General features: G+C 39.0%; 1 protein-coding gene across 1 annotated transcript in view; it reads left to right on the plus strand.

Moving 5' to 3' along the window:
• The window catches only part of COL14A1 (collagen, type XIV, alpha 1), a 263,059-nt gene that overhangs the window by 189,706 nt on the left and 47,190 nt on the right, over window positions 1-26,163 (plus strand). Inside the window, exons 37-40 of the mRNA XM_011973001.1 lie at window positions 4,589-4,642; window positions 8,594-8,689; window positions 10,185-10,238; window positions 10,600-10,653. Coding sequence (XP_011828391.1) covers window positions 4,589-4,642; window positions 8,594-8,689; window positions 10,185-10,238; window positions 10,600-10,653 — 258 coding nt within the window. The remainder of the gene's footprint in view (window positions 1-4,588; window positions 4,643-8,593; window positions 8,690-10,184; window positions 10,239-10,599; window positions 10,654-26,163) is intronic.

Below are 26,163 nucleotides of genomic sequence, written 5' to 3' on the forward strand. Positions count from 1 at the left end.
GTTCAGTTCCCACCTATGAGTGAGAACACGCGGTATTTGGTTTTCTGTGTTGTGATAGTTTGCTGAGAATGATGGTTTCCAGCTTCATCCATGTCCCTACAAAGGTCACGAACTCATCCTTTTTTATGGCTGCATAGTATTCCATGGTGTATATGTGCCACATTTTCTTAATCCAGTCTGTCATTGATGGACATTTGGGTTGGTTCCAAGTCTTTGCTATTGTGAATAGTGCTGCAGTAAACATATGTGTACATGTGTCTTTATAGCAGCATGACTTATAATCCTTTGGGTATATCCCCAGTAATGGGATGGCTGGGTCAAATGGTATTTCTAGTTCTAGATCCTTGAGGAATTGCCACACTGTCTTCCACAATGGTTGAACTAGTTTACAGTCCCACCAATAGTGTGAAAGTGTTCCTATTTCTCCACATCCTCTTCAGCACCTGTTGTTTCCTGACATTTTAATGATTGCCATTCTAACTGGTGTGAGATGGTATCTCATTGTGGTTTTGATTTGCATTTCTCTGATGGCGAGTGATGATGAGCATTTTTTCATGTGTCTGTTGGCTGTATGCATGTCTTCTTTTGAAAAGTACCTATTCATATCCTTTGCCCACTTTTTGATGGGGTTGTTTGTTTTTTTCTTGTAAATTTGATTGAGTTCGTTATAGGTTCTGGATATTAGCCCTGGTTTTTCTATTAATAGCTGACCCAGAAGTTTTTACCAGATATACTTAGCTTAACAAAGTTCGAAATAATCAGCATTTCTATACTTCTTTGCCAGTGTGATGAGTTGGAATTCTTTCAACTTAGATCGTCTTCTTAATAATTTACATGCTTTTACTACCCAGTGTTTTAATACTGTTTTTAACATCGCAAATTAGATGTCTTGGTTATTATTATTGCCTGTGTGAGCTCTAAAACATAAACTCTCCAGCAAGTCTCAGCCACCTTTCCCATCCTTCCTGAGGGCACTTTCAGTTCACATGTGTACTATAGTTTTTTTAGTTTTATTTTTTTCTTCTTGGTTCTTAAGAATAGAGTTCTTAATTACAATAGTGTTTTAGCCAGCATTAATGCATGTTTATAAGTGGGAGGGTTTTCAAGTTTTTTCATCTGTAATATGCTGGAACAAGTCATAAAATATTTATTTGTGACCTAAACAGCAAACTTTCTAATGAGGAGAAGGAGCAGAGATGTGAAAGGGAAGGGTTGAGCTTTGATTTGGAGGGGAAAAAAGGTGTAAAATAAGAAAAAGGCAATTGAAATGTTATATTTCAAAAATTTCAAATAAGGAAATTTTGTATTCTAAATAAAGCATAATAATAAACTAATTAAGAAATAGTATCTTGAGCAATATGTAATAAATTCTGTTTGACGATTGAACATACTTTGATTGTTTTCTCATTCATGAATTTCACAGTAGTATGATGTATCAATAAAACCAAAGGATCTGTAGGAAGACCTGAATAGAAGAATCCTATTCTCTTTGCAAAGGCTAACCCTCTCTTATTGAAAAGATGATTGTTTTCATCCACAAGTATTTGTTGAATTCTTGTCCCATGCCCAGTGACAAGAGTTAAGGATGAGGTGGAAATTAAGTTAGAAGTATAAAATGATCCCTGGCTTTTGGACACAGTGCCTCTGACATGAATATCTGTGAGATAAACAGTCTTGATTATTATAATTTGAATAAAATCTTCAGTTGAAGATATATTTGAATATATATTTGAATAAAATCTTCAGTTGAAAACAGATCATTTAAGATGCACAAACAAAAAGTTGTGACAGACTGGGTATATTGACTGAGATAGACTAGGCTGCGAGAAACAGAAAATTTAGCTAACACAGTAGTGTAAACTATGAGGACAATAGGACATTTATTGTTTGCTCAGTAAAAGGTTTAGAGGCAGATGATCTGAAGAAGGCAAATGAGGCTGCTAGACAACTTCTTCAAGGACTTGTGCTTGCTCTAGCTTCCTATGTTGCTTTTCTTAGGTTTGCTGCTTCTTGATCAAATTGGCCAAAACTGCTTAACACAACTATTCCTGCTTGCAAAGAAAAGCCAAGACAACAAGTATCTGTCTTTTTTGGCCTTTATCGTAGGCGTGAAATGGAGAAGGGGGTCAGAAAAGGCTCTTAGGGAGCCAGCCATAGTGTCTGACACGCTGGAGGAAAAACTATAATGGAGCATGTATAGAAATCTGATATACGGCACTTGATATTGGCATTGCAGATCAAGTAGAGAAATGATTGATATTCAGTAATGGTGCTGGGACATTTAGTTTTCCATGTAGAAAATATCTATAAATAAAAGTATATATAACATCTGAGTTTGTGTAAGTACACTCCATGATGTTCACACAATGACAAAATTGCCTAACAAAACATTTCTCAGAATGCACTTCCATCACCAAGCAATGTATGACTTCTTATGAAGAATTTCTACTCATTAAAGAGAAAAAGACATGTAACCCAATAGAAAACTGAGTGAAGTGTATAAATAGATGGTCACAGTGAGAATAAATGCAAATAGATAAACTTATGAAAAGATACATAATCATAATAGTTTTCAGGGAAATGAAAATTGGAACAAGAATAAGGTTTTTCTTTAGCAATCTGGTTGATAAAAATGTAAAGTTTGGAAATATTCAGGGTTGATTAAGATTTAAGGAAACAGGGCCCCCCTTAAACTGTTTGCAGATCTATAAACTGGCACAGTTAGTTTAGAGTGCAATCTGATAATGTATCTGCAAATTTATCAGCTTTCACTTATGATTCTATTCTTGGTATCTTCTTCTGAGAAATAGTAAGTTTTACTTAAGGGATATGTAAGGATGTCAATTGAAACATGTTTTAAATTTTTTTTAATTTTTTATTTTTTGAGACTGAGTCTCACTCTATCATTTTGGCTGGGGTGCAGTGGCATGATCTCGGCTCACTGCAACCTCTGCCTCCTGGGTTTAAGCGATTCTTCTGCCTTAACCTCCCAAACAGCTGGGATTACAGACCTGTGCCACCATGCTTGGATAATTTTTGTATTTTTGGTAGAAATGGGGTTTCACCATGTTGGCCAGGCTGGTCTCGAACCCTTAACCTCAAGTGATCCACTGGCCTCGGCCTCCCAAAGTGCTGGGATTACAGGCATGAACCAGCGCGCCCAGCCTGAAGCATTATTTAAATGGCTGAAAATTGTGGGAATAAAACTACCTAAATTTCCAATAATAAAAGAATGGCTAAACAAACTCTTACATATCCAAGGTTCAGACAACTATGCAACAGTTAAGAATGAATTAGATCTATGTGTGCTATAATAAAAAATCACTAAAGCATATTAAGTTGAAGTCATAGCTGTGTAAAAAGCGTGACATCACATATTTAAAACATACACAGCAAAAATACAATAATACTATAGGCAATATTTTCTATAGATACATATGCACATGAATAAAATTACATTTTATAATTGTATTTTTAAAATCTAGAAGATGAGTAACTAATTGATAAAAAGGAAGAGTGCATGTAAATTTTTTTTTAAAAGCCAAGGAAATTTTAAAGATCACCTGACCCAGTGTTTTCTTAAGCGATACAGTGTTCTGCTAATGGTGTACGGTATCCCTTTCAGTAATCCTGGACATAGCATGAAATAAATTGGAATCACACAGGCAGAAAGTTAGTCCATTTTCAAGGATTTTTCAATCCTTCTGCTCAGGTGAAAGATAAATTCTGTCTGGTGCGCACGTGGTCCTCCTAACACTTATTCGTCTCCCTTTTTATTAAAGAGCAAACTCTTGGCTCACAGATTTCAATAGAAACAGAATCTAGCTAAATTTAGTAGCAGTATTTACAGTGTATTGATTTCTAAGATTACCTTATAGTTTTAGCAAGCGATACTTTTTTTCATTTACTGTAATGCTGTATTTGCTTTTAAAATAAGTGAAATAGTCAATTAAGATATTCAGTAAATACACACATGTGTTTAGACACATGTGAATGTACATACAGGAAATATATATATAACATGTATATACATATTATGTTTGTAGATATATATCTATATAAAGAATACTGCTATTAAATAATAGTCTAGATAGGGCATTAATATGGCAAAAACTTTGAGGGGAAATATGAATGACAACTTTCAGAAAGATGAAACTAATTGTCCTTTTGTTGTGTAAAGAAAATTAGGTTGTTGTTACTTTCATGTGCTTTTTACAATTTAATTGGATCATCTCAAAGTTATGATTTATATGTTATATATATGTTATATAACATATATAATTTTGATTAACTGTGTATTCTTTGGATCATTAGTAATGGTAGTCTTCTATAATCACTAAGTAAATAAAATCTTACGATGTTTCAGTATTTAAAAAAGATTTGGCAAAGAAAGTTTTCCAAAACCATGAAAGGGCTGGGGCTGGGTGGTAAATTTCCAGTGAAGGATCATGATGAATGTATACTATTACACAGTGTGTTGGCCTTTACATGAAATAATAATGAGTTAATTCATACTATTAAGGAAAATGAATGAAATACACTGTTTTGAGATTTGTCTTTGAGCTAATATTTAACATCTGTTTGCCAGGGTGGTCCGGGACTCCGAGGACCAAAGGGCCAGCAAGGTGAACCAGGTCCAAAGGTAATGTGCATGTTCTCCCTCTCTCTCTCTCTCTGTCTGTCTCCTCCCTCTCTCTGTCTCCCCCCGCCTCTGTCTCTCTCTGTCTCTCTCTCTCTCTGTCTCATCTCTCTCTCTCTCTCATAAATAGCCATCATTTTGGAATTAAGTATGACTTAGTTCACTCTTGCAATCTAAACTTCCTTCTATTTTTATGAAAGTTGTGCCTAACTCTTCTTCCTTATTTTAAGAGACTATGCTTTTTAATCCAAAAGAATATTTAATAACTCAGTGGAAAGAAAGGCTTCTGGATCAGAAATAAGAATGTCAATGTTCTGAGTGGTTTAGTCTCCAAGGTAGTTCTCTCACAATTTGTACATTCTTCTCTTCCTTTACCTACAACAAAAGCATATCTTTAGAGGAATCATGCAGAACCACAACTTGGCATCATTCCTTTCCAGGTAATTTCTCAGGTTTTGGATTCCTCCTTCTCCACTGCACTATATATAATCAAACACACAACTCCGTTTTTCATTCTTACTGCCCAGGGTCATCAAATATGGTGGTTCAGGTTGTACACTGTACAAAGGCACCCGCCAAGAAACCAAGCCATGCCAAGCCATGTCAAGAAACACATTTTTCTACTTTGCACAAAGGCATCCTGAGGACTGGCAGAAGCCCAGTCACTAATGAACCTCAGGCCTCCCCATCTTCTCTCCGGCTCTTGGCAAATCTTCTAACTGGTCTTCTGTCCCAAGTGGCTTAACATTTCGATTGATTCTTCACATCTGCCCCCAGATTAATTTCCTTAAAGTCTATGCTGGATCACATCATACTCTTCAAAAACCTGCAGTCACATGCTGTTGCCTTCAGAATACCATTCACCCTCTTTGCTGAGGCATTGAAGGTCCTTTATAACTTGACTCCCATTTCATTTTCCCCATGTTGCTCCACATGTTCTCTTCTCCATCCATCTTGGTTGACTTACTGCTCAATATGGTTTCTTATTAAATTTACATAACATTTATTCACGGGGAGGAGAACATTGCAAGGCTTTTTACCATAAAATTGGAAACAGATGAAGCAAGGTACAAGAAAATATTGGGATAAAAAAGAAGTAAATGAAAGAAGGCTGAAGATAATCAGATACTACCCAATTCAAAATTCAGAACATAAGATGTCTCCTTTTTTGTTTATTTTGTTTACTGGGACAGACTTGATGTATCTTACTTGGCTCCATCTTTTATGGTGCTGTAAGAAGGGCAGCAGTTGGAGGCCTCCTCTCAAGCAAGGGTGCACTGGATCTTCCTCAGTTTCACCCAAAGGCAATGCCCCTCTGCTCCTATAGATTCTAGTTCCCTCCTCCCAATGCCTCTATCAGCATGACCCCGGTGTTTTCTAACATGATCACTGGATGATTGTTCTAATCATGAAGATAAATGAGTTCATAGATGTTTGGTGGTCCCAAGACCTACCCATTTCCTCCATTTATCCATTCCCATGGGACTGCTACTGATACAGTTATTTCTGTATGATGATTTTGATGAATCACAGATCCAAATATGTAGTGGTTTTTGAAAAAAGTCTTATTGGACAACGAATGTTGACATGTCCACCAATGTGGACAGTGCGGGAATAGATACCTTCCATACAGAAGGTCTCAATATGTATTATTTTTTATTTTGTTGCAGCAAATACAGAATAAGAATTTGGAAGGACAAAGCAACCTTCTTCTTGGTCTCCCCTCATCATTTTTGCCTCATATTTTACAGAATAAAATGGGACCCCCTACTTTTTGCCCTTCTACTCTATTTGCAATTTCTTGATAATATATTATTAAACTCAGCCAGGTGCAGTGGCTCATACCTGTAATCTCAGCACATTGGGAGGCTGAGGCAGGTAGATCACCTGAGGTCAGCAGTTCAAGACCAGCCTGGCCAACATAGTGAAACCCTGTCTCTACTAAAAATACAAAATTAGCTGGGTGTGGTGGCGGGCACCTATAATCCCAGCTACTCGGGAGACTGAGACAGGAGAATTGCTTGAACCTGGGAGGCGGAGGCTGCAGTGAGCAGAGATCGCACCACTGCACTCCAGCCTGGGCAAGACAGAGCAAGACTCCATCTCAAAAATAAATAAATAAATAATATATTATTTAACTATTATATGTTAAAATGATATATTATTAAACCATTATAAATACTAAGTAATACATAAAAATTGCCTCCTTGCCGCCTCCGTTGTATTTTTAAAAAATCCCACTCCCTCCCTCTTCCTTCTTCTTATGCCATGCTCCTTGTAAGAATAGTTATCACTCAGTGCTTTCACATGCTCACCTCCCAAAGAATTCTCAACCCATATATGCTTCCTCTTCCTCTGGGAGTCCTATGAAAATTCTCTCATAAAAGTTCCCAATTACTTGCTTGTTACCAGTTCCATAGATTAGGGTTTAATTTTTCTTGAGATCTCTACAAAATTTAACACAATCAAACACTTCTTTGTTTGAAAATTTCTCCTCCTTTGGCCGTTTCTGTACCACAGTACCACTCCATCTTCAGCCTCTTCCTAATTCTCTGGCTTTTTCATTTCAGATTCTTCCCCAGGTTTCTCTTCCTTTCCCTTCTACCTGATTATCATCTCATTTTTATCCACATTCTGTTTCACTCACTCAATATATTCTCTTTAATAACCTCACCTATAAATATATTTTCAACTACTCCCAAATCCAGACCTAGCCTTACTCCTTGGCCTGCTGGGCATTTCCATGAGGTTTATCCCATGCACCTAAATCTTAACAAGTCTTAGTCTGCACTCGTTATCTACCCACACTTTACCCCCACAAAGGCTTTTTTTTTCTTGTATTCTTTGTCCCAAGTAATGAGTTCACCAGTCTCACATCTAAGATGATACCCAGATGTTGGAGATCCAATTTAATAAAAGAATAGCTTTAGTTGAAGTCACAAAATGAGACAGAAGAGGTTGAGGATAAGTAGATTTTTCTGGGTCTAAGATTTCCTACGTGGTTTAGTTTTAGTTAAACCGCAGCAAGGTCCAAGCTACAGAAGTAAGGGTAACAGAAGTAAGGGTGAAAGGGATGTCTGATCCTGAAAAAGAAAGGAAGTAAAATAGGCTGGGCATGGTGGCTCACACCTGTAGTCCCAGCACTTTCGGAGGCCAAATTGGGAAGATCACCTGAGGTCAGGAGTTCAAGGTCAGCCTGGCCAACATGGTGAAACCCCATCTCTACTAAAAATACAAAAATTAGCCAGGTGTGGTGGTACACGCCTGTAATCCTAGCTACTCGGGAGGCTGAGGCAGGAGAATCACTTGAACCTAGGAGCAGGAGGTTGTGGTGAGCTGAGATCGTGCCACTGCACTCCAGCCTGGGCAGCAGAATGAGACTGTATCTCAAAAACAAAAAATAAAGAAGGAAGTAAAATAATACTAAGCCTAGGGAAGGTCGTTCAGTGGACATTGAAGCAGTTATAGTGTGATGGCAGCATCAAAGTAAGGAAGAAAGCAGAGGCTAGGTGCAAAGTTCTCAATAAATGCAGAGGAGTCCCCCTGAGGTAGGTGGTTGACAGTAGTGAAGACAGACAGAATGTAGTTCATCTGGACGGTGTGAACCTTCCCAGACTAGGAGGGTGGTCGTGAAGCACTTATAAATTTGTTATGGAGTGTGGGGGGTCTCATTACTTACGTAATTGGCATAGCACTCTTATTTACAGAAGCAAAAGTAGTAATGGTAATCATAAAGTTGCAGCAATCCCTGTGTGTTTACTTTTATGGTTTACTGATGACATTTTGCCTGGAAGGTAAATCATTTGAAGCTTGATGTCTTGTTATCCTGAGTATTTCCTATCTTGGGAAAAACTATATAAGAAAACAAATTATAATTGTCCTAAGCAGAAATATTTTTTAGATGTCAGAGAGTCTAACTTACTTTTAGGATGATACTTCTCTGTTGCCTTCCAGGGACCAGATGGCCCTCGGGGTGAAGTTGGTCTACCAGGACCTCAGGGTCCACCTGGACCCCAAGGACCAAGTGGTCTGTCCATTCAAGGAATGCCCGTGAGTTATGTTCAAACATTCAGATGGATTTTATTGTTGTCTCTTTTCCATGCGGTTACAAAGAATGAACTTTTGTCTTCTGTGTCTTCATAATGAATATCAGTCCCTTTGAAAACAATGACGGAGTGTCATTTCACTAATTGTGCCCTTAGCCATTTTTTGTTCAATGATGAAGGTCTTTTAACAAATAAGTACATGCATACTATTGGAGGTAGGTCCATCCACAAGCATTGTGTCTATAGAGAAAGAACAAAGCTTAGCATATATAGCCCTTTTTCTCTTTTAACTAAATTCTTAATGGATGTGATAACATCCAGAAAGTAACAAATGTTATACAAATTTAAGTTTTTTCATTATGTGTGGTAACTGCTGATATAAATTAATAAAAGCCGTTTATTCACAATCCTTATCTCAGATGACATCGAAGTGCAGTTTATGGAGAGTGAGAGTCTTAGAATTTTAGACAGTGTACTTTATATAGCTGCATTTCTTTGGAAAGTCGTTTTGTACCATTGAAAAAAAGTTAATTCCATTCACTAATCTTCATTAATCTTCCTATAGGGGTCTACAGTTAAGAATAAAACCAATCTCTTTAATTCATGTTGGAAGCAACCAGATCCTTTTAAGCACAATTTTTGGCAATCTTTCTGCACATATGATTGTGTCTGCCTAGCTGAGAAGTTTCTCCTACAGTGTTATTTTTACATTTTAGAAAGCATTAATGTGCCAAATTGTGTAATTACTACTAATAATAAACATTGGTTGAGGTCTTACTACATGCCAGATTCTGTGTTTGCTTTTCCCTTCTTATATTCCATTTGAGTATCTTCTAGCCAAAGCAAAACAAAACAAATCTACATAGATATGAGATTGTAAAATCCAAACTGTAAATAATACTGAAATGTTCAAGTCTGCCCTCCATGTATTTACAGTATTGGCCTCGCCATATTGGACTGTATATTCTATGTTAAAACTATCCTGGTATATAAATGTTCAGCTCCATACGAATGTTTACATAAATGGTATAACATATGTGGAAAGTGAAATATATTCTGTTGGCTGGGTGCAGTGGCTCATGCCTGTAATCCTAGAACTTTGGGAGGCCAAGGCAGGCGGATCACTTGAAATCAGGAACTTGAGACCAGCCTGGCCAACATGATGAAACCCCATCTCTACTAATAAAGTACAAAAATTAGCTGGTTGTGGTGGCGGGCGTCTGCAATCCCAGCTACTCGGAGGCTGAGGCAGTAGAATAGCTTGGACCCGGGAGGCAGAGGTTGCAGCAAGCCAAGATCGTATCACTGTACTCCGGTCTGGGCAACAAGGGCAAGACTCCATCTCAAAAAAAAAAAAAAAAAAAAAGGATATATATTCTGTTTAGATGTTAGTGTGAACACAATTTACTTTGGAAAACATTTAAATAATGAGAGAGGGAAAAGAAAATGCTAAGAATTTCCCTGTGTGAACTTAACTCTGTATACTTTTGGATATTCAGGGAATGCCAGGAGAAAAAGGAGAGAAAGGAGATACTGGCTTTCCAGGTCCACAGGTAATATTTTTATTTTTTAAGTCTATTGCTGTCAGTCTACACCTTTGCCAAGGGGGGAAAAAAAGCTGGAGCTTCTGAAGTCAGTTGTGATCTTGGTAAGTGTTTTCCATATTAAAGACTGTTTGCCTATATTCACTTACCCTAAGCCGCTTTTGAGAGTCACACTGATGTTCCTCAGGTGAGCTCTGACAGGCAATGTTCTTTGCCCATGAATAACTTCTAAGTCTGGATTGTGGGTTACAAAGGGTTCACCATTATGCTCTTAGGTTTCTTTGGAGGCCTTCATCTATTTCAGGGAAGCTGGGTGAGCAGATGACTCATTCCTGTGAACCTGACTCTTTTTTGTCCCTGTTCTACATAGGGTATCCCAGGAGGCGTTGGTTCACCAGGACGTGATGGCTCACCAGGCCAGAGGGTAAGATCTTGCCTAAGGCTGGTTTTTAGCAAAGTAGACTTTTCACCAGGTCACTCTTATTGCTGACTGGCTTCTATGTAAGGGAGTCAAGCCAGTTTTTGCTTTTTGTTTTCTCCTGTTTATGTATATTTCACCTACCCTGCATCTATTTCCCTTCACTGACATCTTCTATGTTCATTACTTCGTCAAACCCTAGGAACTTTCATCAAACCTTCCCAAATTAGCACATCCCTTTCCGAGTGCTCCCATAACCTGAATATAGTTTATTGTGTGCATTGGTTTAGTAGGTTTCTCCAGTTCTTTCGAATCCTTGAGGCATACATGTAAAGGAAATAAAGAACCATATGAATTGAAATTTAAATAGAATGGCTTTCTGTAGTATCGCTTACATGGCAATCTCCATTTATTTAATATAGTTCAATTATTGGTTCTTTTCATCTGTTCAAGTGGACAGCAGTACAATAAAGTGTAAAGATGTTCAGGAAAGGGATACATTAACATCTGGTATTTGTTTAGTTGATAAAGTTTTACTGAACCAGGTTTGAGGTTCTTGTTCTCAAAGAGTTCATAGTTTATTGGGAAGAAATGCAAGTAAATAAGAAATTTTTATTACATGCTATAATGGGAGCAGAGCCCTGTGAAAACACAAAGAATGGATAGCCAAGCTAGACTTGGAGGCTGGAAGAAGGCTTCTCAGAGGATGTGCCATCTAGGCCGAGTCTCGATTGAAAGATAGAAGTCGGCCAGGTGAACAAGGAAAGGAAAACTATTGCAAGCAGAGGGAACGACATATACAAAGAGATAGAGGTGAGGGAAGGTGGGGCATTTCCAATATTGTATTTCATTTAGTTATGGCAGGAGATTAGAGTAATTGTGTGTGTGTGTTGAATGCATTTGCACACATACTTAGGTGTGGGGCGATTGTTAAGAGATGAAGTTAGAGAGGTAAGCATAAATTCACTTAAATCATCTATTTTTTTCCAACTAAGGATTTTGAACTTTAACATGAAGGCAATAAGAAGTCATTAAATTTTCAGCAAGGGACACAGAGGCTGATCTTCCTTAAACTGTCACCGATTTAGACATGTGAGCAGCTCCACAGTTTTCCTCAAGACTGGATTATAGAGTGGCAACCACTTAGATCCAAGCCAATGAAGGACAACACATCTGGCGTTCACTGGTGTTTTTGGTCAAACTTACTAGGTTAGCAAACAATTGACTTGAGCGCTCACTTCTCTACTCAAACAAGGCTTGCTTTTAGCTCAGGGTAGCTATACTGTTCAAGAATAGTGAAATTGTTCTTGTTTTTTTTCTATAGAATGTAGATGTGCAACCCTTCTACTTCCACCCCGCTTTTTTTTAACACCAAACTTTCATTTGTGTAAAATCTCAGTGTAGTCTCTGTTCATCAAATGGAATTACTTAGTCCGTGAAACATGTTTAGGTGAATGTATCTGAAGAAGGCATTCTGTAACAGTTAGATTTATGTAGCGTTCTTGTTGTACATGTGGAAGGAACGTCTAGAAATATTTATATATTTTGGCAAAGGGCGTAGGCTAAGATCCTGTGTGGTTACACACCTGGATTCCTTCGTGATTCCTAAAGTTCTGAAAATGGCAATTCTAAAGATTTAGTTTGGTGAGTTTATTTGATCTATCTGTGCATGAAGTCCAATCTTGGCAAAGAACTCACAAATCAAACATGTTGGATTAGTGTTTGAATCATTTGGTTTTGGAATTCTTTCTTTTAACACCAATATACCAACACAGACTTTTGATAAATATTTTGCTATCCCTCCAAACATGTGTTCCTCTATAGGATTAAAAGTCTTAGAGCTGTAATAAAGTGATAAGATATCTATACTTGGATTTTATTTTACTTTCTCTTTCAATCTGGAAGTCAAACTTTTAGAGTATGTCTGATTCTTACTTTGAAAACATATTAGATGGAAGTGGGCTTGCTTTTCCAAACTAGATTTCTGAGGATACTCATTCTTTATAGGGCCATGTTTAAAGAAAAGATTATATGAATCCTGTGATGATTCTTTTAGGAGAGATATTTGAAGGCAATATCATTTCAATGTGCAACAGGAGGGGATGCCATTCACACAGAATAAAACAAAATGGTGCCCCTGAAATTGTGTAACATGGCTGCCTTGCTTGAGAGAAGGACCACATATTTTATCAATCAGCAATGTCTTAATCGAGCACATATAATATGCTGTGTACTACGCTCAGCCTGGACAGAGTTGTTCATTACTGCCTACAGGGAAGAATCCAGAAGAAGAGAGAACTTCAATGGCAGAGGGAGACAGTTTGTAGACTATTTACCTAGAGGAGATGGAAGGAAGGGATAAGAGCATGGCTATTCCCTGGGGCCAGAAAAACCAAAGGGTCTTCTCAGAGACAGTAGAGAAGGAAAGAAGAAATGAAGGATGGATTAAAAATGCCTATTTAGGTGGCTGTGATCTGTTCAGTCAACTGATCTGAGGGCTTAAGGATAGTAAAGTTCTAACACGGTTAGATATTAATAATTACTGGGCAGGATTGTAAGGTAGGAGGCCCAGGACAACTTTCATGGTGGGAGACAGACCTTGGACACGAAGCACCCCAGAAGACATGCTGCATTGGAGGGCCAGCTCTCCCTGGTTTGGCAGTAGGAGAGGAGGTACTGTTTATAGAGTAAGCACAAACACCTTGCAGTTATTCCTGCTCCACCTCAGGCCATTCTAAAAGGCAAAGCTGCATTTGGGGAAAAAAAAATTACAACAACAATAACAACCATGGCTTGGAACAGACAGACAGCAAACGCAGGATGATGAAACTTACTGCTGAAATGACTGAGAAGACACTTCCAGAAAACTCCCCAGTCAGGCTTCACTGTCCAGAAATTCAGGAAGGCAAAGTTTTTTATTTTCCTCCACTCTGAGCACTGAAATCACTTAATGTTACTGTGCCTTTATTTCCCCAGTCCTGTGTGAGTAAAGCCTACTCTAGGGAAAGGAGAAGGAAGCTGCAACAAACATTTTCAATGATGTTCAATGGGTGCTTTCAGCTCCTTGGACAGTGTAAGGAGTACGTGAGTGTGGTGTGTGGTAGGGGTGGTGGGCTATTCCTTACTGCTCATTTTTCTTCCTTTTCTGTCTTTGCCTTCTCTTGTTTGTTTACTTATTTTAATTTTAATTTTTACAGATAAGGTCTTGCTCTGTGGCCCAGGCTAGAGTGCAGTGGTGCAATCATGACTCACTGCAGCCTCAAACTCCTGGGCTCAAGTGATCCTCCCACCTCAGCCTACCAAGTAGCTGGGACTGCAGGTTTGCACCACCATGTCTAGCTAATTTTTTTGTTTTTGTAGAGATGGGGGTCTTGTTATGTTGCCCAGGGTGGTCTCAAACACCTGGGTTCAAGCGATTCTCCTGCCTCAGCCTCCCAAAGTGCTGGGATTACAAGCGCTAGCCACAACACCTGGCCAAATCTTTGTCTTCTGTTATTGACAGGCACAAACTTAAAGCGCAAACCAGGTACCATCGCCTTGACTGAAAGCTTAGGGAAAGGTTAGCATCCCTTTCCTGGAGCTGAAACCAATAGTACCCCCTGAATTTAACCTAGAAGGAGAGAGATCTTAACAAATAATAAAAAGGAGAAGATGAAACATCTTTTCTTCTAATGTTTCTAGCTTATTCTGGCTTTTCCCAAGGGGAATCTTTGACTCTTAGAGGTAGCTCTTATTCAACTCTGGGCCTGAGGCCATAAACAAGTCCGGTAAAAACTGGACTTCTTCATTGAACAAGTTGCAGCCTCTTGCTAGGCAGCCAGTAGAGTACAGGACCACACTTTGAAAAGCAATAGTGCAAGTTCATATTTCATAGCCAAGTGCATTGAGGCATTCAGTTTTCATTCCAGGTCATTCCAGAAGAAAGCGTTTTCGTCTCATCTTTCATTGCACTGTAAATCTTGTGACTGCTCTCATCTCCTTCCTCTTCTTTTCTTGGTATCTGTGACCTCAGGACCTATCCTGTGATCTTTGAGCTCCTCTAATATAGGGTGGATTTCTCAGTCCCCACCCTAGACATCAGGGTGGTCCCCAGGAAAACTAGGAAGAACAGGCAAGACATGGATTACTTCATGTTTCCAAGCCTCACTTTCCTCAGTGGTAAAGTGGAAAAAATAATATTTGACTGTAGAGAATTGTCATGGAGATTAATTCATATAAAGCATTTCTCTATAAAAATGTGATTTTAGCTAATATTAGTATTCACTATTTTCAAGGTAAACTTAAGTCTGGACATTTATAATATTTTATAAGGCTTGTACTTGACATTTCAAGATGCCCTAGAAGACTAAAGAAATACAAAAATTCTTTTTTTAAAAGCAAGTTAAATTTTTTTTCTTGGATTTCAAATGACAAGGACACCGGAAGCATGCTTCTAGATTGTGCAGGTTTTATGTCTACAAAGGACATATTTGTGATGAATATTCCATTTCTTCAAAAGTGAGTTAGACTTGACATGCACTTAAGAAACTGAACTTGAGTCAACTATCTGGATTTAATTTTTATCATAAATGTTAAGCAGTGATGAAATATTTATCTAAGGAATATTTTGTAAAATACTAAGATTCATGATAATTATTCCCTTGAGCATCTTACTCCTTCTGAAGAGGATGTGTAAATACCGTCACAAAACTAGTGGAGGGAATAATTTGATTTTCTTCTTTGTGGGTCTAGATGGGTTTTATAAAGTCCCAAGAAAGCCTTTGCGCAATCAGCCACAGTGATGATGGTATATACAATTGAGACTAAGCAGATTATTTTAATAAAAATAGCAGCAACTACTACCATTAATTATTGAGTATGTGCAGGTGCTTTGCAAATATGATATTCTCCAGTCCTCAGAATAACTACGAGTGCTAGGCATTGTTATCCCCATTTTACAGACAAAGAAACTAAAGCTCAGATAACTGAAGAAACAATGACACACGGATAGTAAGTGTTAGAGCTAGGATTTTAATCCATCTGCCTGGCTCCTACACTTCACTCTTTCTTTGCACAAAATTATATTCGTAAAGATCACCATAGGATTTTGTTACTGTGAGAAAATCTTTCTCAAAAGAGATATTTAATAAGCAGGACTTCAACATGGAAGATGTCTCACTCAGCATTTTGGGCCAATAGGAACCCAGTGTGGGTAACTTTCTTGAAGAAGTAAATACTGATACTACACCCATAAAAATATGCTTTCTTGATCTCTTTACACCTTTACCTGGAGAGTGGCACACCTGGGCACATCTGAGAAGAGAACAGCTACTAGGACACATTAGTTTCCTGTTATTACTGATTCTAAGGATACTTCTGGACTGGGCACGGTGGCTCACGCCTACAATCCCAGCACTTTGGGAGGCTGAGGCGGGTGGATCACAAGGTCAGGCGTTCAAGACAAGCCTGGCCAACTTGGTGATACCCTGTCCCTACTAAAAATACAAAAAAAAAAATAAATAAATAAATAAATAAAATAACTGGGCATGGTGTCACGCACCTGTAATCCCAGCTACTCAGGAGGCTGAGGTAGGAGAATTACTTGAACCCAGGAGGGGGAGGTTGCAGTGAGCCGAGATCGCACCACTGCTCTCCAACCTGGGTGACAGAACAAGACTCCGTCTCAGAAAGAAAAAAAAAAAGATACTTCTGAAATTGTCTTTATCTGGGACACAGGCGTGGTACAAATAGTAACATCTGCTTTGCACCCTGGTTCTAACACTGTCCTTCAGCGTCGGGACTTGCATTTTATATTGGTAAACCAGCAGTTTCCTAACTTAAGTCATCAGCTTGTTGTTTTGTGTTTTAATATACAGATTCCTGGACTTCAGTCTCAGAGATTTGGAATCAAAAGGTCTTAGGCATGACTCAGGAATGTATAGTTTTTAAAAGCTTAATGATTCTGATAACCAGCTAGGTTTTGGAATTACTAGGTAGTATATTGTGTGAGACCTACCGATGTCAAAGTGATTTCTTTAATAGACTATTGCTGGTATTTTGTTTTGTTTTGTTTTAATTCACTGAAGTCATCACTGCAGGTTACTAAAAATGTACATATGTTTATATTTATATAGATACACATTGAAATTATAAATGAGTGTGTATATATTAAAAATCATATTTGTGGACCGCATGGTCTCACTTATAAGTGGGAACTGAACAATGAGATAACATGGACGCAGGGAGGAGAACAACACACACTGGGGCCTGGTGGGAGGTGGGGTCGGGGAAGGAGAGCATTAGGAAAAATAACTAAGGCATGCTGGGATTGATACCTCGGTGACAGGTTGATAGGTGCAGCAAACCACCATGGCACACATTTACCTATGTAACAAACCTGCGCATCCTGCATATGCACCCTGGAACTTAAAATAAAAATAAAATAGTATGTGTGGTACATGTGCAAGATATGCAGGTTTGTTACATAGGTAAATATGTGACATGGGGGTTGGTTGTACAAATTATTTCATCACCCAAGTATTAAGCTGTTAAACCTAGTATACATCAATTATTTTTCCTGATTCTCTCCCTTCTGCCATCCTTCACCCACTGATAGGTCCCAGTGTGAGTTGTTTCCTTTTATGTGTCTGTGTGTTCTCATCATTTAGCTCCCACTTATAAGTGAGAACATGCAGAATCTGGTTTTTCTATTCCTGCATAAGTTTGCTAAGAATAATGCCCTCCAGCTCCATCCATGTCCTTGCAAAGGACATGCTCTTATTCTTTTTTGTGGCTGCATGGTATTCTATGGTGTATATGTACTACATTTTCTTTATCCAGTCTATCATTGATGGGCATTTAGGTTGATTCCATGTCTTTGCTATTGTGAATAGTGCTGCAATGAACCTACACATGCATGTGTCTTTATAATAGAACAGTTTATACTCCTTTGGGCATATCCCAGTAATGGGATTGCGAGATTGAATGGTAATTCTGTCTTTAGGTCTTTAAGGAATCACCACACTGCCTTCCACAATGGTTGAACTAGTTTACACTCCCACCAATAGTGTAAAAGCATTCCTTTTCTTCCACAACTTCACCAGCATCTGTCTTTGTTTTGTTTTGTTTTTAACTTTTTAATAATAGGCATTCTGACTGGTGTGAGATGACATCTCATTGGGGTTTTGATTTGCATTTCTTTAATGATTAGTGATGTTGAGCTTTTTTTTTTCATATGATTGTTGGCTGCATGTATGTCTTCTTTTGAGAAATGTCTGTTCATATCCTTTGCCTACTTTTTAATGGAGTTTTTTTTTTTTCTTGTAAGTTTGTTTAAGTCCCTTAGAGATGCTGGATATTAGGTCTTTGTCAGATGCATAGTTTGCAAAATTTTTCTCCCATTCGTTTCTTTCTCTGTACAGAAGCTCTTTAGTATAATTAGAGCCCGTTTGTCAATTTTTGCTTTTGTTGCAGTTGTTTTTGGCAGCTTTGTCATGAAATCTTTGCCCATGCCTATGTCCTGAATGGTATTGCCTAGGTTGTCTTCGAGAGTTTTTATAGTTTTGGGTTTTACATTTAAGTTTTTAATCCATCTTGAGTTAATATTTGTATAATATGGTATAAGGAAAGGGTCCAGTTTCAATCTTCTTCATATAGTTGGCCAGTTATCCCAGCACCATTTATTGAAAATGGAGTCATTTCCCCATTGCTTATTTTTGTCACATTTCTCAAAGATCAGATAGTTACTTGTGTGTGGTCTTATTTCTGGGTTCTCTCTTCTGCTCCATTGGTCTATGTGTCTGCTCTTGTACCAGTATCATGTTCTTTTGGTTACCGTACCTCTGTAGTACAGTTTGAAGTCATGAAGTGTGACGCCTCCAGCTTTGTTCTTTTCGCTTAGGATTGCCTTGGCTATAAGAATGAGATAGTGTCCTTTTAAGCAACATGGATGGATCCGGAGGCCATTATCCTGGGTAAACTAACACAGGAATAGAAAACCAAATACCACATAGTCTCACTTATAAGTGGGAGCTAAACATTGAGTACATGTGGACACAAAGAAGGGAACAATGGACACTGGGACCTACTTGAGGGTAGAGGGAGAGAGGAGGATAAGGATCAAAAAACTACGTGTTAGGTACTATGCTTATTACCTGGGTAGCAAAATAATCTATACAACAGACCCCTGTGATATGCAATTTACCTGTATAACAAACCAGCACATGTACCCCTGAACCTAAAAAAAAATTAAAAATAAATGAATAAATAAATGAAATAAAAATAGTATATGTGTATATATAACATACAAATAGATGTATATGTTTATCTGTGCATATATACATATACATTTTTAATGTGTGTGTGTGCAAGTTTGTGTTACTGAAAATTTCCCCATGTGACCCAACACAAGGATTGATCCTGGATCTCTAGCCTGGGACAGTGTTTGCAGGGTGTGTGGCTTCTAGTTGCTTGGCCTCTTAATCTGGTGGTTGGTCTTAATCCTTTGCTGCAAGTAGCAGCCTTATTTCTTATGGCTAGCTGCCACACTAGTCTGCTTACAGAAGTCCAGAGCATGCCACAGGGTTGAAATCGTGCAACGGGGGTTTCTTCAAGAAGCATTTCTCTAACCCTGACTGCTTGAGCCTGGCCCCTTTCAACAAATTCATCTGTTGCCAGCTGCTTACAGATCCCACTCTACCCAAGGGTATAGCGTCAGTTGAATGACCTTAACAATTGGCCAGAATCTTAAGGTTAGTATCATGACCTACCGTTGTCTGCTTCAAAGAGTGAATGAATGAAGAATATTATAATTGAGTCGCTAGTTCTAAGCAGTATTTCTGCTGGCTACAGAAACAAGTATTCTCCCTTCTGACTTGATTTTCAATTGCAGCACTATTTATGGGCAGGTCAGTTTTTGAGAGACCATGGGTACAGTACCTACAAACTACAAACTTTTAAAGAGCCTACCGAAAAATGTTTAGAAACTTGAAAAAAAGCACATATATTTGTTCTATAGTATGGAAAAGAAAACTGCAAAAATGGAAATTAAGAAGTGTTTAATTAAATGTCTATATAACAATATGCTTTGCCAATTTCAGCCATAGTTAAATTTAGTGTTTATTCAAATATTAGTGATTTTGAAAGCAGATTGTGGGTTAGGTATACTTTTGCTGATAAATCATAGCCAACCATAACTTAGTAAGTTGCTCATTGGTAAATGTTTTTAAAAGCAAATTATAAAAATCCTTTTAAGTTTTTATAGCAAGAATTATTTTTAATGTGGACTATGGGTGCATATTAATATTTTGAGGTAGGAATATTAAAAAGGAAAAATGCCTAGAGCTATTCATGTTATTTAAAAAAATCCCTGTCTGTGGGTGACTGATTTCATGCATTTAAAAAAAAAGTCAGCCTAAGTGAATTCACGTATTATGCTTATTGTTTAACCTTCTATTTCCTAATATTCACTGTACATTGCTTAATTAAATGTTCTGCTGTTTGTTTGTTTGTTTTTGAGACAGAGTCTCACTCTGTCTCCCAGGCTGGAGTGCAGTGGTGTGCTCTTGGCTCACTGCAACCTCCACCTCCTGGCTTCAAGCGATTCTCCTGCCTCGGCCATTTGAGTATCTGGGCTTACAGGTGTGAGCTACCATGCCCGGCTAGTTTTTGTATTTTTAGTAGAGATGGGGCTTCGCCATGTTGGTCAGGCTGGTCCCGAACCCCTCAGTGACCCACCCTCCTCGGCCTCCCAAAGTGCTAGGATTACAGGCATGAGCCACCGCACCTGGCCAAGTGTTCTGTTTTATATGAGGTTGCTTAATCCCTAAACACACATCTTCTTAGATTAGCTCCCTGGTGTAAAATGGAAAATTTATACATATAGAAAGGTTTGGGGACATGCAAGCACTTTTTTAGCTGTCAGTAGTTGAAGATCATTCAATGAGCTCTGATTATAGTTAAGCTGAATGACAAAGCTAGAATTTGCCCATTAATTTACCCTACAAAATGCAGATACCTTACACAATTTTTCTTTTCACCAAGTTTATTGCTTTTATATAAAAAGCTTCTGCTACTGCTGCTCACCCTGAAATGAAGATGTGAGAAGAAGGGCCTGAACTCTGCCTTTTTAAGAGTTGACTGGCTTGCCAGTGAGAGCTGTAACATGCAGTGGTGTGTGAACAGGGAGACTCATGCCATGGACCCAACCATTCTGATTACTTGACTTAAATTCCAGCTCTTCTGTGAAAATGTCTCTGTCCCCAAGCCTGGGTTAGGTGCGCTTCCTACATGTTCCCATTGGAACTCTATAGTCTCTCAGTGTAACACACTGTTGGTTTCTTTTCATTGTTTGACCATCCTCAAAACTGTAAACTCTTAGAAGAGGGGCTGTCTTGTTCATCATTGTTTACCTAGAACCTAGCAGAATCCCTAGCATGTGGTACCTGTACAGATATTTCTGGATAATATGACAAATGCAAGGCTTGCAAATGAAAACTCTTTCAAAGGTAGGTTTACTGGTATCATTTAAGAGTTTAAAAATAAAACTATTTTGAGATGGAAAATGTGAAGATCTTTAATTTTCTAGGGTTAAGAAGAAATTTTAGGAAAAATGGCTTTGTGTTTTTGAAATGGTGTTAAGGCTAATATCCTTTTAGTTATCACAATTTGTAAGAAAAATTTAATTTGAGACAACGCAAACAGATAACTTACAGTAATGTTAAAAACACTTTTGTTCTTGGTTGGGTGCAGTGGTTCATGCCTGTAATCCCAGCACTTTGGGAGGCCAAGGCAGGTGGATCGCTTAAGGTCAGGAATTCAAGACCCGCCTGACCAACATGGTGAAATCCTGTCTCTACAAAAAAAATACAAAAATTAGCTGGGTGCGGTGGTGCATGTCTGTAATACCAGCCACTCAGGAGACCGAGGCAGGAGAATTTCTTGAACCTGGGAGGCGGAAATTGCCGTGAGCTGAGATTGTATCACTGCACTCCAGCCTGAGCAACAGAGTGAGTGAGACTCCATCTCAAAAAACAGAAACAAAAACAAAAGCCACCTTTGTTCTTGAACAAATTTGTTCTTTGTTCTTGAACCATTATATCTAAAAGTGTTTAGTTGTTCATGAAAAAAAGTGCCAGAATAAAATGCATTGTAGTGGTTGCTGTTGGTGCCCTGACTGGATCCCTTTTACCTGGCAGGTGAACTACATCACCAGCTGCTATGGTGCTGACTGATAACAACTCATAATTGTCCCCTTCTCCAGAAAATTGCCCTTGGAAATGTTATCTTGGCCCTCAGTCAATGACTAACTGATTTAGTTCATAGAAACTTACTGTGAGTCAACTCTGATGTGTAATTCACACTCCAGAGCTCCCCATGGGATCAGGCAGAAGTTTAGATAACTCACTACTCTACCTAACCTCTTCCCTGCCCCTACCCAACTTCCTTTACTACCTCACGGGTTTCTTCCAAGAACACTCCTGCAATAAGTCAAATACACAAGGATCTGGGTCTGCTTCTAGGATCCTAACCCTAAGCTTTTACTGAAATGAAATTTCAGCTTCTGAGAGTAGGATGACTCCTGATGTCTTTTCGACATGCTTGCAGAGGGTTCAAGAGCAAGGAGAATGACACCAGCATTCCCCTCACCCTATACATTTCCAGACGCATTCTACTTGTGATTCACGCTTACTTATTCAACATGATAAGTAGAGAAGGAGTCTCAATTTTATTCAAATTAAGTATTTATTAGTGCAGTACCTTTTTTTTTTTTTTTTTTTTTTGACATGGAGTCTTGCTTTGTCACCCACTGGAATGCAATGGTGCAATCTTGGCTCACTGCAACCTCCACCTCCCAGGTCCAAGTGATTCTCGTGCCTCAGCCTCCCAAGTAGCTGGGATTACAGGCATGAGCCACCACACCTGGCTAAGTTTTGTATTTTTAGTAGAGACAGGGTTTCACCATGTTGGCCAGGCTGGTCTCGAACTCCTGACCTCAGGTCATCTGCCCACCTCAGTCTCCCAAAGTGCTGGGATTACAGGCATGAGCCACTGCACCTGGTCACGTGCAGTACCTATTTTGTGTCAGCAATGTGTTAAGAAAGTTTTAGGAATGTAGCAGTGAATAAAACATAATTTTCTGCCCTCAAAAGAAGAAGAGAAAGAAGAAATTCCAACTTTTGAGGATACTCTTTAGGTAGAACTTAAAGCAAACAAACGTCTTATCCAGTCTCTGCTTTATTTATTTATTTTTTGAAACAGGGTCTCACTCTATCACCCAGACTGGAGTGTAGTGGTGTGATCACAGCTCACTGAAGTTTCAACTTTCTGGGCTCAAGCAATCCTCCAGAGTAGCTGGGACTACAGGCGCAAGCCACCACACGGAGTCATTTTCTTTTTGATTTTAATTTTTTTTTTTTTTTAATAGAGATAGGGGTGTCTCTATGTTGCCCAGGCTAGTCTTGAACTCCTGGCTCAAGTGATCCTTTTGCCTCAGCCTCCCAACGTGCTGGGATTACAGGCGTGAGCCACCACACCCAGCCGCAGCCTCCACTTTTGGTTTGATCACACTGAAGCACTAGCCCTTTCACCAAATTAAGCTCATATGTGGGAGCAACATTTCATTTATCCTTCCAGATGATATGCACATCATGTCCATAAATCAAGTGAATTCAAACCCCTTCACAAGAGTACCCTTCCAGTGTCATAGATGAGAACACTGACAGATTGTTGTTTTTTAAACTCCTTCTCATCTGATTGGGAGAGGGGAATAAATGTGTTATTTCCTGCTGTTCTTCCTTGGAACAATGCAATTTTCTGCAGTTTCTTTTCTGCAGCTTGCCTCCTTCTGTGGAAAAGTTTCCCCTCACTTGTTTTTGGAATGTTTCCCCTCTGGACACAGCCTGGCAGTGACTCGGGGAGAACTCCTGCAGTAACACTGCAGTTTTGGTTGCTGGGCGGTTGCGTTGGCCACAGGTCCTCTGTGGGCTCACACATGGGTGCATGTTCACTCCCTAGCCAGTGCTGGAAGAGTTTTAAAGCAGGAAGCAAAAGATGACTTTTTGAAAATGTCTCCTTAAGTTAGTGAATGTGTGCCCACGGTCCATTTCTCTAAGAACTTCATCTCAGAAATAAGAATATATTATTATAAACTTATTTGAAAAAATTAGTTAGGTTTTCTTTCAACTCTCTCTTGGCCCCAGGTTTTCTCACTTGTAATATGAAGGAGTTGAAATGGATGAGTTCTAATGTCCTGTTCATCTATCACATATTTTGATTGATGTTTATCCTTCTTCCTGGACATGCTACATTTAAACTCCATTTAAAATAATTTATGGACTGGGTGCAATGCTCATGCCTTTAATCCCAGCATTTTGGAGAGTTAAGGCGTGCAGATTACTTCAGTCTAGGAGTCCGAGACCAGCGTGAGCAATGTGACAAAACCCCATCTGTACAAAACATACAAAAATTAGTATGTTTTGGCTGTGTCCCCACCCAAATCTCATCTTAAATTGTAGCTCCAATAATTCCCACATGGCATGAGAGGGACGCAGTGGGAGGTAATTGAATCATAGAGGTGGCATAGTAGCATATGACTATAGTCCCAGTCACGTGGGAGGCTGAGGTGGGTGAATCACTTGCACCCAGGAGGTCAAGGCAGAGGTGAGTCATGATTGTGCCACTGCACTCCAGCCTGGGTGGCAGAGTAAGACTGTCTTAAAAAAATAAAATAAAATAGTTTATTTCAACTGATATCAGCATTAATTTTTATTGTTTAGTTAGCAGGTCTAAGGTCCTGTGTATGTGTGTGTAATGTAATCTGTATCAGGGTTTATCAAGACTAATATTTTTGACTGAAGTGCAAGAATATAAGTAGTAGTAAAAATAAAAATACTAACTTATGTATCAGGATTGGACAGCAATTATAATAAACAACCCTAAAATCTCAGTGGTTTAATGCAATACAATGAAATAGAATGAAAGTTGATTACTTGTTCACAATCCAGAGCTGTCAGCAAGGGTGGGTGGAGGAGTGGTGGATAGGGAGTCTCTGCTCCACACAGTCATTTAGGAACTCAGGGTCTTTTCATCTTGGAACACTTATCTTCAACATTTGGGCTTTAAGTTTGCTCCAGAGTGAGAAAATAAAGCGTAGAATCACCCACTGGAAATTTTTTTGAGCTAAAACTCATACTAGCCCCCTGAAACTAGCCCCTTTTCATTGGCCAGAACTCAGCCATGTGACTCCAGTGTAATTGCAGAGAGAGTGCAAAACAGCTAAGCAATGTGCCTAGGCAGGAAAGGAAAATCACAAATATTGGTGAGCCCATGCATCCTCTGCCTTATCTGGTTTCTGACTCGCTAGCATTCTGAGGTTGAGAGTGTGGCCAAGGGCCTTGCTGACCAGTGTTTCTCCTCCACACTCGTCCTACCCCTATGTATTATTCTTCTCATGCTGCTAATAAAGACATACCCGAGACTGGGTAATTTATAAAGGAAAGAGGTTTAACTGACTTAGAGTTTCACATGGCTGGGGAAACCTCACAATCATGGCAGAAGGCAAAGGAGGAGGAAAGTGATGTCTTAAATGACAGCAGGCAAGAGAGCATGTGCAGGGGAACTCCATTTATAAAACCATCAGATCTCGTGAGACTTGTTCACTATCATGAGAACATCATGGGAAAGACTCACCCCTATGATTCAATTACCTCCCACCATGTCCCTCTCATGACATGTGGGAATTATTGGAGCTACAATTTAAGATGAGATTTGGGTGGGGACACAGCCAAACCATATCACCCTGCCTTGGCACCACCTCTCACACTCTCCTAACTCGCACACCATTTCCTCTCCCTCAGCCTTATCATTGCTGTCTTTTATTTGACACCTTGAGGTAGGGAGACATAATGTGAGTCTGGATAGACCTAAAAGATGCATTTTCTGCTGGGCGCAGTGGCTCATGCCTGTAATCCCAGCACTTTGGGAGGCTGAGACAGGCGGATCACCTGAGGTCGGGAGATTGAGACGAGTCTGACCAACATAGAGAAACCCCATTCTACTAAAAATACAAAATTAGCCGGGCGTGGTGGCTCATGCCTGTCATCCCAGCTACTTCGGAGGCTGAGGCAGGAGAATCGCTTGAACCTGGGAGGGGGAGGTTGCGGTGAGCTGAGGTTGCGCCATTGCACTCCAGTCTGGGCAACAAGAACAAAACTCTGTCTCAAAAAAGAAAAAAAACAAAAAGGATGGATTTTCATGGTAAAATAAGTGGAAAAGACGGCTCACTGGAAAAGTGGCAAGAATGTCAGAAAGGGAGTTGGGAGAGTCTGCAAAGATGCCAGGAGAGGTTTGAGTTAGTTTGAGATGGAAAATAATTATTCCAATGGGACATCAATTCCGTGGTGAAAATTCAGCTTCTCCCTGTAGTAACAGGTAGTGTTTGGAAAAATATTTTATGAAATTTTATGAATATGATAAAATTTAGATTGAAGATTCTCTCTTAAATTAACTGCTTTGGAAAGGCCAGCATTCACCATTAAG

Source organism: Mandrillus leucophaeus, unplaced genomic scaffold, assembly GCF_000951045.1.
Source record: "Mandrillus leucophaeus isolate KB7577 unplaced genomic scaffold, Mleu.le_1.0 Scaffold133, whole genome shotgun sequence".
Classification (NCBI taxonomy): Eukaryota; Metazoa; Chordata; class Mammalia; order Primates; family Cercopithecidae; genus Mandrillus; species Mandrillus leucophaeus.